Here is a 16,105-nt window from a genome sequence, read left to right on the forward strand (position 1 = left end):
AACGATGTCGAGCAGGAGCGCCAAGTCAAACTCCATTTCCCCATTACTCTTTTCGAGTACAGTTAGTTTGTCGTAGCTTACTCCATCCGTCTCTGCACCCATACTTTCAGCACCAGACCGCAGGTACCTAGACAACCTTCAAGAACGCCATCTTACACCCCTCTCCGACACTCAATAACGGCGACATGACTGAATACTTTCAGGGAGCAACTTGGTTCTTCTTCGATCTCGACGACACTCTGCACGAGTTCCGCAAAGCATCTTCCGCCGCCGTCGATGCGACGCTGCATATCATCGCAGAACAACACGCGAACCGTGAGACTACGTCCAGTCAACCGCTTATAGCCGCCGAGTTGAAGAAGGAATATACCAAGGTACTTAGAACCAAAACAGCAGCAGCATTCGTAGACGGGAAAACAAGCCATGAGTACCGTGCAGAGCGTTTCCAGGGTGTCATTGATACCTTTGATCTTAGATGTACAGAGCTGCAGATGCAGGTATTACTCGACACCTACGAAACAGCACTTACAAAACATCTGCAGCTTAAAGAAGGCGCGATACCACTACTGCAGGCTTTGAAGCAAAAAGGGAAAAGCATAGCCATTGTCACAGAAGGCCCCCAGGATTCGCAGGAACGTACTGTCGCTGCTTTGGGCTTAGAGCCATTTTGTGACAGGCTGATCACGACGAATAAGCTTGGTGTGGCGAAGGTAGATGGGCTGTTCGGCAAGGCGCTGGAGACTCTCGGAATAAGGAGTGGGGACGCAGTGATGGTAGGGGACAGCTGGGAAAGGGACATCATCCCTGCGGCGGAAGCAGGAATAGAATGTGTGTGGCTTGCTGAGAAAGAGCAGAACTGTGGGACAACTTTGGACTTGAATGGTCAAGAGAAACACGTAGCTGTCACTGTGGTCAATTCACTGGGTAGATTGCAGAGTATCATGGAGGCTGAGTCAGGTTAGGCCAAATACCACGTAGGTTCCATCAGCTCATACCAAAACGAACTGATATGGATAAGTACGTCCCAAGGGTTAACATATCTCATCAATACATCACTGCAAAGTGAAAATGTTACCTCGCATCCCGGCTGACATACCACATTGCCTCATGGCCATCACATCTCACCGTTCCTTGCGCCGCCACTTTCCCATCGTGCAACCCCGCGAACCTTTTGATCGCCTCGTCGATGATGTCAACCATGTCCTGGTTATTCATGTCAAATGAAAACTCGTGTGAGGTATTGGGAATGGCACCCATGCTGAAACCGCAGGGCGCGTTATATGCATGTGTTGTTGGTAGCCTTCTGGTTTGCCTTGTAGAAAGGTTAGCCTTGGTGGAACTAAAGAAGCGACCATGAGGCAAGGAGGGGTAGAAAAGTGGTGGTGCTTCTACCTTCTAGATGAACGACCCACTCTCCAGCATCTTGGAAGATACTACTGCAAGCTTCCTGGCATTCCGTCGCGTTGGGTGGATTTTTGGCGGCCAGAGTAGTGTCTACGTATGTGAGTGTGTCGCAATGGCCCAAGGTGCTTTTGTCACCCGTGCAGAAGTTATAGTCTGGGGGAATTTGGGCTGCTGTGAGGGTGACAGCGAGGATGCTGAGGAATACAAACGAGGGTTTGCACATCCTGATGGTGATATGATGCAGCATGGCAAACAGTATTGAGGAAAGTGTGGTAGATATGAAGAAGTCTTGAGAGAAGAGGTACGTAGTATTGACATGATGTCGCTTTCATACATGAGCACTGGGGGTATGAACACCAGGCACACCACGATAATGACCAAGCATTGGACGAAGCATGAGCTGATGTCAGAAATGAAACAAATATACGGAGAGAGCCATATATTGGCAGGGTTCTTTAGATTAAGCGACGAATCGGTTCAGTCACGGACATGTTCGTCGGCCAACAAAAATACAACATCTACACACCCGCTGTTGCGGCGTAACTCATTCACAAAAGCGTAAGCTGCATGCGCGCTTAAAAACCCCTGATCAGCGCGTCGGGATGCTTCAGCTATACCATCCTTGCATATAGCTGGCGTGCGTACAGGATATTTGGCTCAGACTTTAGGGACTATTCGGGACCTAACCGTTCGTTGTCTCTTTCAAGTTCTTACTCTTTTTCCATGCAATCGCTCATCTTCCGTACCTTCTGTAACCTGTCTCAATGTTTCTCAGTCTGACCTTGCTGCTTTTTAGCAGCCGAAGTAAAGTTGCCAAATGGCTCGTATTCTCTAGATTCTTGTCTCGACACTTCTTCATCAGCTCCAGTAACTCAGCGCTCTCATCACCGTATTGATCAATTATGTCATCCAAGCCCTCCTCAACCTTGGGAAATGTGGGTTGATCCTCAAGCATATCTGTGCCGAGCATCTTCTTGAAAGAGCTCTTGATGTTGTGTTGCTTGTCGTAGGTGTCCATATTCTCAAACCCGAATCTCCTTTCTTTAGCAACTTGATCGAATTCACTAGTCCCATGCGAAGCTTTCTATAGCTCCTCCCTTGTTAGGTTCTTGGTGATGTTACCTCAAGGAACTCAGAAGACCCCAAGAAATGTAGACATTCTGTGGGAATAGGTTTGATCTACTTCAAAAGTTATCTTCGTACAATGTCTACACCATCAACAAAATGCAGAGTGAGGTACCAAGAAGCATACATCAACAACAAGACAGGTAACAAGATCAAGATAACATTGACAAGCAATAGGGGGTATCCCAACACATCCAAACCGATCCACCTTAGCAGACGCCGCGCGATGCTTCCAAAAATGCAAGATAACTACAATCCCCCCATCTGACTAACCTCTCCAAACCCCACTCTAGCCCTGCCACCTCCCCTCCTCCCCCTCTTCATTGCACTGCCCCCAGCAGCAACACTACCCCCAAATCCCCCTTCTCGTAACCTCCTTTCAAAACTCGTCACACCACCAACTCCAAGCTTGTTATCTCTACTGCTCTGTATAGGCGGCGCGCTCATAGTACCTAGTCGCGACCCTCTCTCCCGTTCCAGTAATGAGCCCAATGGCCGACGCACAGGAGACAGAACACGTTGTTTCTCAGGGCTAGCAGGTAGTTCAGGACGTTTGGCCCGGACGACGCTGCGTTTACTGGGTGTTTTGAGGTACCCTGGCTTACTGCTTGGAGGAGGTGGCATAGGTGTTCCGGACCAGAAGGTCGACTGTGCGCCCTCGTCGAAGTCGAGGTCGGACTCGTCGTCTTCTATGATGGTGGCTGGCGGTGGCCGAACTGCGGATTGTGGTTGCGGATATGTGTTTGGTCGGCGCAGGATGGAGCCTGGTGGACGAATTGATGCAGGAGAAGGACCAGGAGCGTAGGGTTTGGGGGTGAGGGTTGGCTGTCGTGGTGGTTGTTCTGGTGTGAGGGACAGGGAGAGGTCGAGATCGTTATCTAGACCTAGAGCGCTCTCATCGAAAGCTGTCCATGCCTCTAGTCGTTGCGTTTCGTCACCTGATGGCTGAAAGCCTTCTTGCCCGGGATCATTGTCACCGTCGGGGGTATGGGAGTCTCCGTTGTTGCTATCACCGTCATCGAGTCTTCGTACTCTCGACCTACTGGTAGGCGTTGGACTCGCAGGTCGATGGCCAAGCCGTTCATTAGCCCGCTCTGCCCAGAAACGAACCATAGCTCTAACGTGCTTCTCAAAGTTTCTCTCAAACAACGCCCTGGCATTGTCTTCTTGTCTTTGGAAGTTCCAAAGTCTCCAGCCCATCTTCTTGAGAGCACCTGTAGCAGCAATCTCCGTGCTTTCCTGCCGTAAAGCCACAGCTTGGTCTTCGAGTGTATGTATAAGGTCCAAGCGTTGAGACCAAATGGCAAAGTAACGAGCGGAAAGTCTGAATGTGTAGAGGCTCACGGCTTGAGCATTCTGTTGGCGAAGTATGAGCGTGTTGTCGTGCCATTGATGCATGATTGCGCCACTGGTCTGAAGAGTGCGGTTTTCGATCATGTCGTTTGCTCTTCGTGTCAGCCCTGCAATGTGATTTGCCTTATCCCTCCAGTGCTCAAAGACTCTGCGCACAAGATTCGTTTTGACCGTTCTACGGACTTGGGAGTATGTGTCGCGTCTGCGGTTGCGACGTGCATGTTGAGTGGCTTGACTCCATGTCTTTAGTGTATGCTTGCTAAGAACATAGAAGCGCGCATCGGCGGACCATTGCTTCAACTCTTGAAAGTGCGCTAGCCTCTCCTTGAGTTTGTCAAATGTACGCTGCTTGATCTTTTGCTGATACTCGGCTATGATAGCGAACTGCTCCCGTCGCCTCTCCGTAGTGATGGCTTCCATCTTACGCAAGCATGTCCGCATTAGCTGAGCACGTTTGAACTGGGCGAACCGAATCTCCGCAGTGTCAAGAGTGTTGACACGCTGGTTGGTCTTGGTGACCCAGGATAGAAATATTGACTCTTTGAGTTGCCGATTATGAACACGTTGGAAGAGGGATACTCGAGATGCCAAAGTCCATTTGTACAAGCACTCAACAATGACGCGGTCATTGATTCGATCCTCCAATGCTTTGATACGCAGTCTATCGTTCCAGGCAGTGTAAGCGTTGCGTAACACGCGCATACGGTCGACATTGCGTGCTTGACGTGATAGCTGAGCGTCTTTACGCCAATCCTGAAATTTCGCACGAAGCAAGCGACCGTTGACACGCGCTTGGACCTGGCGCGATAGTGGCTCAAGCTGCGCCTGCTTCTGAAGTGTATGGAGTGCCGTTGAAAGGAGGGAGATACGTCGAAATTGGTCCGCTTGTGATTGCAGAGCATTTTCTCCCACTGTCTTCTGCTGCCACATCTGGAATGTCTTCCGCAGCAGCATCCCATCTCGTCGATCGGTTGCCCACGTGTTCCGCTCCCTCATGATCTCAGTAATCTCACGCCATTTTTGCAGTGTTGTTCTTGCCGTTCTTGTATCATGCCAGTTTGCTGCGCCTCTGTTGAGGTACTCATTGTTCAGGGCATTCCACGACTTCCTGACGATTTTCTCTTCATAATAGGATTCGGAAAACTGATCCCTATCACGCACCTCTGCTGCGCGTGTTCGCCATATGCAGAGGAACTTGGCCAGAGCAAAGTGCTGGATCTTAAGCTCGTTAACTGCTGTGATGTCGCGCCACCCATTGAAGAATCGAGTGCGTAGAATGTGCCGTCGCGCCACTGATGTACGCTGCACTTCATCTTCCGCGCACTTTGCCCAATGTGTAAAGGCTTTTGTGAGCAGGAAGAGGCTGCGAGCCTTGTCTGCACGAGTTTCTAGCCGTTCGAAGAAGCGATTGGTCTCTCGACCAGAACGCCTCACAAGCGCTGTGTCTCGTAGTTGGAGGAGCGAGGCTCTGAGCAAGACGCGACGATCGAAGGCGATGGCAGCTTTTTCCATGTCGTCACGCAGACTCATGCGCTCTTGTGTGCGATTACGCCATATTCCAAAACATTCTCTCTTTACCCTGTGTACTCGTTGATGTTCGAAAGTTTCCGCATCGTCCATCAATCGGGTATCTGATAGTCGAAACGGTTCAGGAACATACTGCTGGTGTTGGGGTTGTTGCTCCGATTGCCGCAGGCGGCGCTGGTGCGGGGAGTCGTAAGGATCGTTAGGTATCGGCGCATTGACTCCTGGTATCTGAATGGAGGAGAGGTCGAGGCTCGCAGTGCGATCGGTGAAATCGCTCTCATCTGCATCGTGAGTGCCAGTTCTGTATGAGTGGGTAGGTCCACCTCTTCGGATTCGTAGACTGCCACGGCTCGAGACAGAAGCGCTGCGCTTATAGACTGGTGGTTGCGGTCCAGAACTTGTGCGGCGAGGCGCGGTGCCATTCACTCTGGTACGGGCAGGGAGTTGTGCTGGTCGATATGAATGCGCTTCCGTGTCGGACGTGGCACGACGGTGGCTCCCCTTGTTTCCGTAGCCATTTGGTCCATCCTGCTGCGACACTCTCCTCGGGCGCACAGCCAAGTCGCCATAGTCGGTGCCTGCTACTTTGTCTGCCGTCCCGTCAAGGAACGAGTCAAAGCTGCCAGTCCGCGAGTATCGTCCCAAACTCGCCTGTGCTCCTCTGCGCGTCGCGTCAGGGTGTTTCGGGACACTGGCAACCTCTTCATCGTCAAGTTCTGCGTCAAGACCAAAGCCCTCCTTGACCACGCGGAAAAGGCGCGACATCAAGTCCTCGCCATCCCGTTCATATTCCTGCATGCGCAGTAGGAAACTGTAGTAGAGAGCGGCGTCACTGGGCGATGGACGGTAGTCTTTGATGTACTCATCGTATGCGACGAAGAGAGCGTTGGTAGAGCCATCGTGGGAGTCTTGTGCGCGACGAACAATGTCGTGGATGGCCTCGGAGACTGCTGCGATGTTAGTTTGATTCTGGGTGTAATTCTGCATAGGCGTCCTACCCTCATTCCGCAAAAGGTCGTCGCTCGTTATAGCCCTCGGATCAGCTCCATTCCGGCTCATGGAGGATAGCATTCGTGTACGCGACTCGTTCGTCTCCAGCGCGTTCGCGACAACATGGAAGTAACCGGGAGGAATTATCGCAACGGCAACCCAAAAACAACATGCGTGAAAGTCGTGGAGAAGGCGCGCAACGAGGAGGCATCAGGAGATTAAAGTAAAAAGAGATGCTGTTGTGCGCCCGCTTCTGGCGTTGCAGCGACGCGCTTTGTTGTTCGAGTGGTTGGTCGCCCGCGTTCGCGAAGCAGGTAACGCCAAGCCTTTAGTTAAGTGGGCCCTCATCGTTGACCTCATCGAGGTGGCAGTTCGCCATGTTTAGAGAAACATCACAAATCTTGACGTGGCGCGCTTCCTTATTACATTCCTGCGAGTCCAAGCGAGACAAGATACAAACTACTCATCAAAATGCCCGGCCGAACACGTCCCATCGACAAACTCGCCACAGCGGCAGCAAAGTGCACCAAAGAGGCATGTTAAGCCCCTCGATGTGACCGGTCACGCTTGACACTGCCCTAACGTAATGCAGAGCTCGGTATACGGCAAATGCATATTTGCAGACTACAACAACGTACGAAAAGACATGTGCGTCAATGAGTTTATGAAGTTGAAGGAGTGTTATTTGGTAAGTGTCATTTCTCAAAGTATATAGAGGCATCGACGGCTAAATCTACAACAGAAGGCGTACAAGCAACGGTAGTAGCGGTGGCAGGAGCTTTTTTGACACGTAAGGCATATAGAGGCGTTTTGACATGAACTTCGAAATTTGGTTTTCATTTCTTCAACGATTCATCCCACGCCATCATGCTATCAAATCACATCCAAACGCTATCATAGCTTGATCAATCGCAACATGAAAGTCGCCTTGTGGAGCTCTTGCTCCTCCTCCGCGATGACCTTCTCGTTGCTGTTCTCTGGGATCTTGCCGTCAAGCTCGGTGATGACGTGCTTGTCCACAGGTCTCCGTAGAGCCTTCTCAAATAGTGGACCTTGGTTCTCAAATGCCTTCTCCAAACCTACATTCTCTGGGTCGGCCAGCACACGGTACTCCATGCCTACATCATCAGTCGGCACCAATCCGGCCTTCTTGCGGAGATCTTGTACACGGCGGATGACCTCACGCGCGAGACCTTCTTGCTCAAGCTCTGGGTATGAGGCAACGTCGAGCAAAATGAGGACGTCGTTGTCAGTGTTGAACTCTTGGTCCTTGTTGCTGGAATCTTTGGCCAGACCGCGCTTGACCATCAAATCTTCAGCCTCGAGCTTGATACCGTCCACGACAATTTCGCCGCTCTTCAGGTAGTCCTTGATCTCCTGGCTCTTGAGGTTTGGTAGCGCCTTCTTGACCTTGATAGCATCCTTCTTCAGCTTCTTGCCGAGAACGGAGAAGTCGGCCGACGCTGAGTACTGGACGTTGTACTTCTCCTCATCGCTTGACAGTACCAGATCCCGGACGTTCAACTCCTCCAGAATGTAGTTCTCCAGTGACTTGATGTCATCAAGATATTGCTGTTCTGGGTGGATGACTACCAAAGTCTTCAACGGGATCTTCAGACCCTTGTTGGCACGGTCTCGGCAAATACGGCCAAGCTCGATGACTGACTGCATGCGCTTAACTTGGCGTTCGACGTCCACGTCAAATAGCTCTTCGCGCACTTCTGGGAAGGGCAAGAAGTGGACACTTCGGTTGTCTTCCACATGCAGTTCCTTGGGTATGTGAGGTTGTAATCGCAGGTAAATGTTGTCTGTGATGAATGGTGTGAAGGGTGCGAGACCGCGGCAGAGTGTGTAAAGAACCTCGAAGAGGGTGTTGAGAGCATGTTTGGTGTCCTCCAGACCGTGCTCACCCTTCAACCGGCGTCGGTTGAAACGAATGTACCAGTTTGTCGTGTTGTCAATGAGCTCCAGTAACCGCGGAACCACGGTGTACAACCTGTATGCAGCCATCTCCTCGTTCACAAACTTCAGTAGCGACTGACAGGACGCGAGGATCCATCGGTCAAGCACGTTCTTGTTGGTCTTGCCAGCCTCCGGGTCGAAAACAAAGTCCAGTTCAGCAACCTTCTTCAGCAGTGACACTTGTTGCTCGAAGAACTGGTAGCTGTTCCATAGAGGTAGAAGGACCTTGGAAACAATCTCCTTGACTCCTGCCTCCTTGAATCGTAGTGTCTCGGCGCGAACGACAGGTGAGTTGATAAGATACAATCGCAGCGCATCAGAACCGTAGTTGCTCATGATCAAGTTAGGGTCGGGGTAATTCTTGAGGCGCTTCGACATCTTCTTGCCATCTTCCGCGAGTACGATACCGTTGACGACACAATTCTTGAAAGGCAGCTTGCCAAAGAGATGTGTTCCAAGAACTGTGAGTGTGTAGAACCAACCACGCGTTTGGTCAAGACCTTCCGCGATGAAATCACCTGGGAAGGACTTCTCGAACTGCTCCACGTTCTCGAATGGGTAATGCGCACTGGCGTAGGGCATGGAACCGGACTCAAACCAGCAGTCAAAGACCTCCTCTGTTCTTCGCAGTACGCCTTTGCCCTCTTTGCTGGGTATAGTGATGTGGTCAATCTTGTCCCGGTGGATATCGGTAAGCTCGCCCTCGTAGCCACTGAGCTTCTTCAGCTCCTCAACGCTGCCAACACAAACCACTTCTTTGCCGTCGTCGCTGACCCACAGCGGAAGCGGCGTGCCCCAGAAACGGTTTCGTGACACAGCCCAATCGGGTGAGTTTGTGATCCAGTTGGCGAAGCGCTTCTCCTTGACGAAGGAAGGAACCCAGTGCGAACCAGCAATGTTCTCCAGCATCTGAGGTACAATATCCTGAATCTTGACGAACCACGATGGGACAGTTCGGTAGATGAGAGGTGTGTCGGATCGCCAACAGAAGGGATAGCTATGGAGAAGCTGTGAGTCCACAATCAAGCGACCGGTGCCCTTCAGATGCTTGATAATGCCCTTGTCTGCTGCCTTGACATGTTGTCCCTCGAAATCGCGGACAACTGAAGTAAAGCGACCCTGGTCGTCAACTGGGTTTGGTGGTGGTCGGGTGTCAGAGATGACACCATGGGCCTTAGCAACGCGGTAATCGTCCTCTCCGTATGCGGGTGCCTGGTGGACAATGCCCACACCACTGTCTGCTGTGACGTAGGTATCGTTGGCAACCTTGAAGCCGTAGTCCTTGAAGTCCTCGTAGAGGTAGTCGAACAGTGGCTCGTATTTCCAGCCCAACATGTCCTTGCCCTTCAGCTTCTCGACAATCTTGAACTTGGCCTTCTTGGGGTCCTTGTAAAGTGTGCGTAGTAGTGCCTCGAGCAGGATGTAGTGTTTTCCGGATGCTTCGTCGAGAATCTTGACGTATTCAAAATCAGGATGCGCGCAGAGGCCGGTGTTTGAAGGCAGTGTCCATGGAGTTGTGGTCCTAGTCAGGCCGGGTTAGCGCATGCCAGTCAGATTATGTTGGATTGGGCAACTCACCATGCCAGCAAACATGTGTTTGGGTCGTCCAAGAGCGGGAATGTGACGACAACTGCAGGATCTTGAACGTCCTTGTAGTTTTGTGTGGCCTCAAAGTTGCTGAGAGGCGTGGCCAATGCGGTGCTGTATGGCATAACCTTGTAACCCTTGTACACAGCGCCCTTGTCGAACAAGCGCTTGAAAACCCACCATTCTGACTCCATGAAGCTGGTGTCCATGGTCTTGTAGTCGTTGTCGAAGTCAATCCAGCGGCCCAGACGGTCAATGGTCGACCTCCATTCTGTTGAATATCGCATGACAATCGCCCGGCACTTCTTGTTGTACTCGGCGATTCCGATCTCCTTGACGGCGTCGCGTCCCGACATGCCCAGTTCCTTGTCAATCTCATACTCAATGGGCACACCGTGAGTATCCCAGCCGAAGCGTCGTTCAACATAGCGGCCCTTCATGGTCCAGTAGCGGGGGATGATGTCTTTGATGGTCGAGGCCAGAAGATGGCCATAATGCGGCAATCCCGTCGCGAAAGGCGGTCCATCGTAGAAAGTGTATGGTTGCTTTCCTTTCGACTATAATGCATCAGCAAGTGTCGACCACACGTGCTTGCCCCGAAGAGGCTGTAATATGGAAACTCACAAGCTCAACCTGCCTCAGGAAGGCGTCGATCTCCTTCCAGCGCGCGAGGATGCGCTCCTCCTCCCTCGGAAACTCAATAGACATGGTGGCGGCGTGAGGTTGCTGAGAGTCGGCCGTGGCGGGGAATCTTTTTCTAGAGCCCTGGAGTTGACTCCTCCGGTCCCCGCCATTAGCGTGACTCAGCCCTACTATCGATACCACCCCACCAAATCAAGACGAGACTCTCTCCATCCATCTCAAGCCAGCCCATTCATCCGCGCATTCCCTAAGAATCACGTCTGGGTTACCTTGACTACCATGTCTGCTGCTTTCGTCGTAACTAGAAATGTCAGAGCATACTCGCCATGAAACGTCGCATGGCTAGGAAGTCGTTGTGGCTCTGCGGCATCCGAGCATGAATTGAAACATTGACAGCTCTAGTCGATTATGAAGCAAGATACCAAGCCAGCGTGGCAGCCGCCAAATCTCATTCTCTACTGGGCATTTTCATCACACACTTACTTACTTTCGATTGACGATGCAGTTTCCAATATTACTCGCCGGTCTTTTCCTTGCACTCATCACCACGTCAACCGCCTGGACTACTAATCCATCTCTTAAGCTTTGGCGAGGTGGCGATACCTTCAACACTACCAGGCAAATCGAAATCGACAAGATATGCAGACGCATACGTACATTGACAAAACTCAATGATATCGCGAAAAATGACACCGCGCTGGACGCGACGAGCATATCTGCCAAGCTTGCCCAAGAGCGCATCGACTGGATCAAAAGCAACCGTGCCGATATAACCGCCAAACTCGAAGAATTGCAATCTAACTCAACCCTCACAGCCGAATGTGACTCTCTCAATGCGCAGCGTGACGCTTTTCGCGAATGCAAGGCGTTAAACACGTTGGAGAAGCTGGTAAACTCGACAAATGGTCAGACTGGTCTCAACCAAGGACCCACTGCGAACTTCCTCAACGGCGAACAGAAGCAGGGGTTACAACAAAAGTTTGAAAAGGCGTTGTTGAAGCTACAGGAGCTCAAGGCCAACGCTACACTGATGGGTCTCTGTAACAGCGATGCCGTGTTGCAGCAGAACGGCGCAATCGGCAGTCGTAAGTACTCTCCCAAACCTGCGTGTTCCGATGTGTTGACATGCGAGTAGAAGTGGTGGACAACAGCGGCGCTATCAGTATGACGAAGAGCGCTGCAAGTAGACATGTACACAACACCGAGAGAGTGTTTTCATTGTTATTCTTGGTGGTTCCCATAGTCGTGTTGACAACCTAGACATTCTTGTTGACTGACTTCGGACGACACATCGATAGCTACTTTCGTCTGACAGTACTGCACAGATACTTGATTAATACTATATAGAGGCTCTGTTAGGATGATATCGCGATTTCTTGCTGTTCAAGAGATCCCTTTACAGGCTACAGTCCTCTCTACAGCTACAGATATGCCACTCAGCCATCACGGTCATGCCTACTTGACCTTGAGCGTGAAAAACACCATTACCAAAGATTGTCTGTATCGTCTAAATCGTGCTTTCTCGAGCTCGATTGAACAGCCTGCTTCTTACGCTACCGCCTACAGTGGATACTGCATTCCCATTAGTCGATGCCCGATTGAGCTGGCGATGTCTTTTCACCTTCACTACGCGAACCTAGCTGTCAACACGGGTAGCCTTGCCTCATACCTTCTTCGCTGCTCAGCCGCCTATCTCCAACTACGACCTCTTTGTCGAACCTGTTATGCACTAAATTGCTGTTGGAAAATAAGCTAACCCTGAAAAATGTAGTTCATAGCAGCAGAACAACGTGTACCGCCCTGGGAAACACGAGAGGGCTATAACGGCCGCCCCGAAGGTCGTCGCACAAAGTTTTCGGATCCTTCTTGGATGCTCAAGCGCGTTCGAAAAGGACAACAGCGCATTCGCACGATCGCGATATTCGACGTGCAATCTTCCTCTGCCGCTGTCACCGGCAACGAGCCCTACGATCTTCTCTGCAGCCATAGCTGGAAGAGTGCTCTGAAGCCCACCATCTACGTCCCGGGGACTCCGCGTCTACCAAGGCAGCTACAGGCCGACAAGGGCGCGTTCTGGATCGACCAACATGGCAAGCCGAGTCTTGAATGCTCATTTGAACCAATATTCCAAGCCATGGCTGTCATGTATCCTACCAAACGCTGTAATGGCATTGACGTCTTGGTTAGCAGGAATTCTCTCCAGAAACTGTTCGAGTTTGCGTCCTTCAAGCGAAGCTATCGGCCATTCTGCCTCGAGCTTCAAGTAGTCGGCAAGACCCTGGTGATCGGTCGAAAAGAGAAAGATCCAAAAGTCTTCCAGTCAAAAGGATGCGGCCATAACTTCGAAAATGCTTTCACTTGCGAAGACCCCAACCTCCAGGACGTCGACGGACATCACAGGGTCATTCAGTACCAGATGGGAGATTTACAGCTAGCAGTTAGGATTGAAGCTGATGCATATCTTCAATATATCGAGCCTGCCTCTCAAAACTACGACAACTACGACCCACAAGAGTTCTTCGACAATATCATGCACATCTTCCAACCAGCCAGTCACGCCATAGTAACCCACAGCAACAACAGTCAAACCTTTGTCATAAACTGTGGCACATGCCAGCCTCACAACTCAACGATAGAGCTCAAGTCAAACACTAAGAAGCGTCAAGCGAGTGAGCAATGCTGGTTCGGCCGCACATCGCTTTGCGTCTTTGGTCACCACTACCGTAATCTCATAACAAACGTTAGGGAGGTACGTTGGTTTGAGAAAGACTTCGAGATATGGGCACAGGACCACCAGCGGCAGCTCAAGCGACTAGTATGGCTGCTGGAGGAACTGAGACGCGTGGTGCAAGGGGCACCGGGAAAGAAGGCTGTGCTGGTAGCGGTAGAGAAGGGCGCGCCGCTGCAGATCTTCGAGATGGAGGGTGAGAAGGGTCTGCTTCCGAGGGAGATTATCGAGAGATTCTGGGATGATGTGAGTCTTTGAGTGATGGAATTAGATAGTCAAGACGACCCACAGTACCAGTCGGATGCATGCAAGCTAGCGTGGAATGAGCACCTGCCGCATGGAAATGTGCTCGGCGTCTACACCGAACCCCGCAATACTGTACCATGTTGCGCAGCACGATTTACCCGATACATAGGTGCAATAGCAGGGGTCCGTCTGGGGATAATTATCCAGTTCAGTCGATTCAAAGAGATGCCCTATATAGCAAACTGTGCAAACCTTCCGTTCGCTAAAGCTCCCTTTGCCAGGAAATGTAGCAGAAACTTCATATCTTGATATGGCTGCTATTTCTCCTTCATTCAGGGTGCTACTACTGCAGAGATATCGAGGTGTCCGAGGTAGATCATTCACTCTTATAGGCACTGAAAGTAGAAAGAATATCTCCGCAAGCCACGCCCCGCACCTTGCTGAAGGCGGCTCGTTAATGCACGGCTGTTCCTTCCCACGGAACATAAAGACTGCCTGTGGCTAAATTTCTACTATGAGCACTTGCCAAGTCATCTAATCCCTTCATCGCCAATATGTTCCCTTCGTTCTGGGCACTGACCGTCTCGTACCTTACGTTGGCCCAAGTCTCTATCGCGTCGTCAGCGTTTGAGAAGAAATGTCTCGCCTTTACACCAGAAAAGTACATCAAGGATGCGACTCTGAACGTCCTCCAACACGTTCCGGCGGGTGCCAACCTGACGTTTCCGGACAACGACGTGACATGCGGTCGAACTAGCCAGATCGTCTCCGTGGATCTCTGTCGTATGACACTCGAGATCAAGACATCCAGAATCTCAAAAATTGCTTTTGAAGCATGGTTTCCGGAAGACTGGTCCGGTCGCTTCCTGGCAACAGGTAATGGGGGTATCGATGGCTGTAAGTGTTGGATAAATATAAGAATGAGTATTAGCTGTACCTGATGCTGACGGCAACAAAAGGCATAAAGTATGAGGATATAGCGTATGGGGCTTCGAGAAACTTTGCCACCGTCGGTGCAAACAATGGTCATAATGGTACTACAGGAGTCGCATTTCTCGATAATCCTGAGATGGTGGTGGATTTCGCCTGGCGATCGTAAGCATAGTTCCTCCTTAGCTCGAAACATCTACTCACCCGCGATCTAGACTCCACACCAGCGTAGTTACCGGCAAGGCCTTGTCCAAGGAGTTCTATGGGGAGGACTTCACCAAATCTTACTACTTAGGCTGCTCTCTTGGTGGACGTCAAGGCATTAAGAGCGCAGAGAAGTTCCCCAATGACTTTGATGGCATCGTCGCCGGAGCACCAGGTGTCGACTTCAACAATCTGATATCCTGGCGCGCACGCTTCTTCACCATCACTGGCCCCATCAAAGGCTCCAATTTCATTCCAAAGACCGCTTGGCAGACGTGGATCCACGACGAGGTGCTGCGCCAATGCGATACCATTGACAAAGTCAAAGATGGCATCATTGAAGACCCGGCCTTGTGCAAGTTCGATCCTTCGACGCTGTTATGTGGCCACAACTCTACGGCTGAATGCCTGAACGAGGACCAAGTCCAACAGCTGAAGATCATCTACAGCGATTACAGATTTCCGGATGGACAGCTGATCTACCCTGCCATGCAACCAGGCAGTGAGATCAACGCCGTAGACAAATTATACGCAGGCGCTCCATTCGCCTACTCGGACGACTGGTTCAAGTACGTCGTGTACAATGATCCGACCTGGAACGCATCGGAGTATGGTTTAGATGACGTACGTGCAGCCCAAGATCTGAATCCAGGAGACATTCGCACCTATCCATCGTCTTTGCCGGGATTCAAGCAAAGCGGCGGAAAGCTGCTCATGTACCACGGGCAGCAGGATAATCAGATTACCTCTTTCAATACGAACCGCTTCTACGAGCATCTCCGCGGTAACAGCAGTTACGAAAACATGGATGAATGGACGCGTTTCTTCCGTGTCTCAGGTATGTTCCATTGCAGTACTGGTCCTGGTGCGTGGGTGCTGGGTCAAGGTGGGAACGCGGCGCAAGCTGGTATTCCGTTCGATGCGCAGCATAATGTCCTTGCAGCGATGATCGATTGGGTAGAGGGGGGTAGTGCACCGGAGTATATGGAGGGGACGAAGTTCGTGAATGATACTGTGAAGAATGGGGTAGATTTTATGAGGAGACACTGCAAGTATCCAGCCAGAAATACGTTTCTTGGGGGAAATCATAAGAAGCCTGAGAGCTGGGGGTGCATGTCCTAGGGTGGTAAGCTGAACTGCATGTTTAGTTTCGTCGGTAGCCACCACAATTAATTTTGTCCCGGCTCGAAAGAGCTCGTCAGTCTCGCGATGCTGTTGAGGTCTGGTTGAGGGAACTGGTAAGAGTGTTAGGACCAAGATGTAGATACCGCAGCAACTGTTTTCTTTGCGACCCCAAGACTTTTCAAGAACAAAATCCATGTAAAACATTCCATAGCTCGATCCTAGGAAGTGCAACCTGGCTTTACAGGCGTGGCTGGCAGAGATCAACAAATGCATGTTTTGAAA

At 51.0% G+C, this 16,105-nt stretch overlaps 6 protein-coding genes across 6 annotated transcripts; 3 read left to right on the top strand and 3 right to left on the bottom strand.

Annotated features, from left to right (window-relative positions):
• Positions 1-185: 185 nt before the first annotated feature.
• AA0111_g2975 (hypothetical protein) lies at positions 186-962 on the top strand (the record flags this gene model as incomplete). Its single annotated transcript, XM_028648806.1, has 1 exon — positions 186-962. One exon carries the CDS (start codon positions 186-188, stop codon positions 960-962), a length of 777 nt encoding a protein of 258 aa, XP_028509556.1.
• A 249-nt stretch (positions 963-1,211) lies between these two features.
• Positions 1,212-1,627, bottom strand: AA0111_g2976 (hypothetical protein; the record flags this gene model as incomplete). The annotated part of the gene is made up of 2 exons (XM_028648807.1): positions 1,212-1,312; positions 1,393-1,627. 2 exons carry the CDS (start codon positions 1,625-1,627, stop codon positions 1,212-1,214), a joined length of 336 nt encoding a protein of 111 aa, XP_028509557.1.
• A 1,151-nt stretch (positions 1,628-2,778) lies between these two features.
• Positions 2,779-6,468, bottom strand: AA0111_g2977 (hypothetical protein; the record flags this gene model as incomplete). Its single annotated transcript, XM_028648808.1, has 2 exons — positions 2,779-6,356; positions 6,408-6,468. The coding sequence occupies 2 exons, from the start codon at positions 6,466-6,468 to the stop codon at positions 2,779-2,781; spliced, it is 3,639 nt and encodes a 1,212-aa protein (XP_028509558.1).
• Positions 6,469-7,293: 825 nt separating this feature from the next.
• AA0111_g2978 (Isoleucine--tRNA ligase, cytoplasmic) lies at positions 7,294-10,656 on the bottom strand (the record flags this gene model as incomplete). Its single annotated transcript, XM_028648809.1, has 3 exons — positions 7,294-9,883; positions 9,940-10,505; positions 10,573-10,656. 3 exons carry the CDS (start codon positions 10,654-10,656, stop codon positions 7,294-7,296), a joined length of 3,240 nt encoding a protein of 1,079 aa, XP_028509553.1.
• Positions 10,657-11,089: 433 nt separating this feature from the next.
• AA0111_g2979 (hypothetical protein) lies at positions 11,090-13,576 on the top strand (the record flags this gene model as incomplete). The annotated part of the gene is made up of 2 exons (XM_028648810.1): positions 11,090-11,675; positions 12,369-13,576. 2 exons carry the CDS (start codon positions 11,090-11,092, stop codon positions 13,574-13,576), a joined length of 1,794 nt encoding a protein of 597 aa, XP_028509554.1.
• A 542-nt stretch (positions 13,577-14,118) lies between these two features.
• AA0111_g2980 (putative feruloyl esterase) lies at positions 14,119-15,820 on the top strand (the record flags this gene model as incomplete). The annotated part of the gene is made up of 3 exons (XM_028648812.1): positions 14,119-14,461; positions 14,524-14,659; positions 14,710-15,820. The coding sequence occupies 3 exons, from the start codon at positions 14,119-14,121 to the stop codon at positions 15,818-15,820; spliced, it is 1,590 nt and encodes a 529-aa protein (XP_028509387.1).
• Between the last annotated feature and the right edge of the window lie 285 nt (positions 15,821-16,105).

This window comes from Alternaria arborescens (genome assembly GCF_004154835.1).
Source record: "Alternaria arborescens strain FERA 675 chromosome Unknown contig_5, whole genome shotgun sequence".
In the NCBI taxonomy this organism is placed as follows: Eukaryota; Fungi; Ascomycota; class Dothideomycetes; order Pleosporales; family Pleosporaceae; genus Alternaria; species Alternaria arborescens.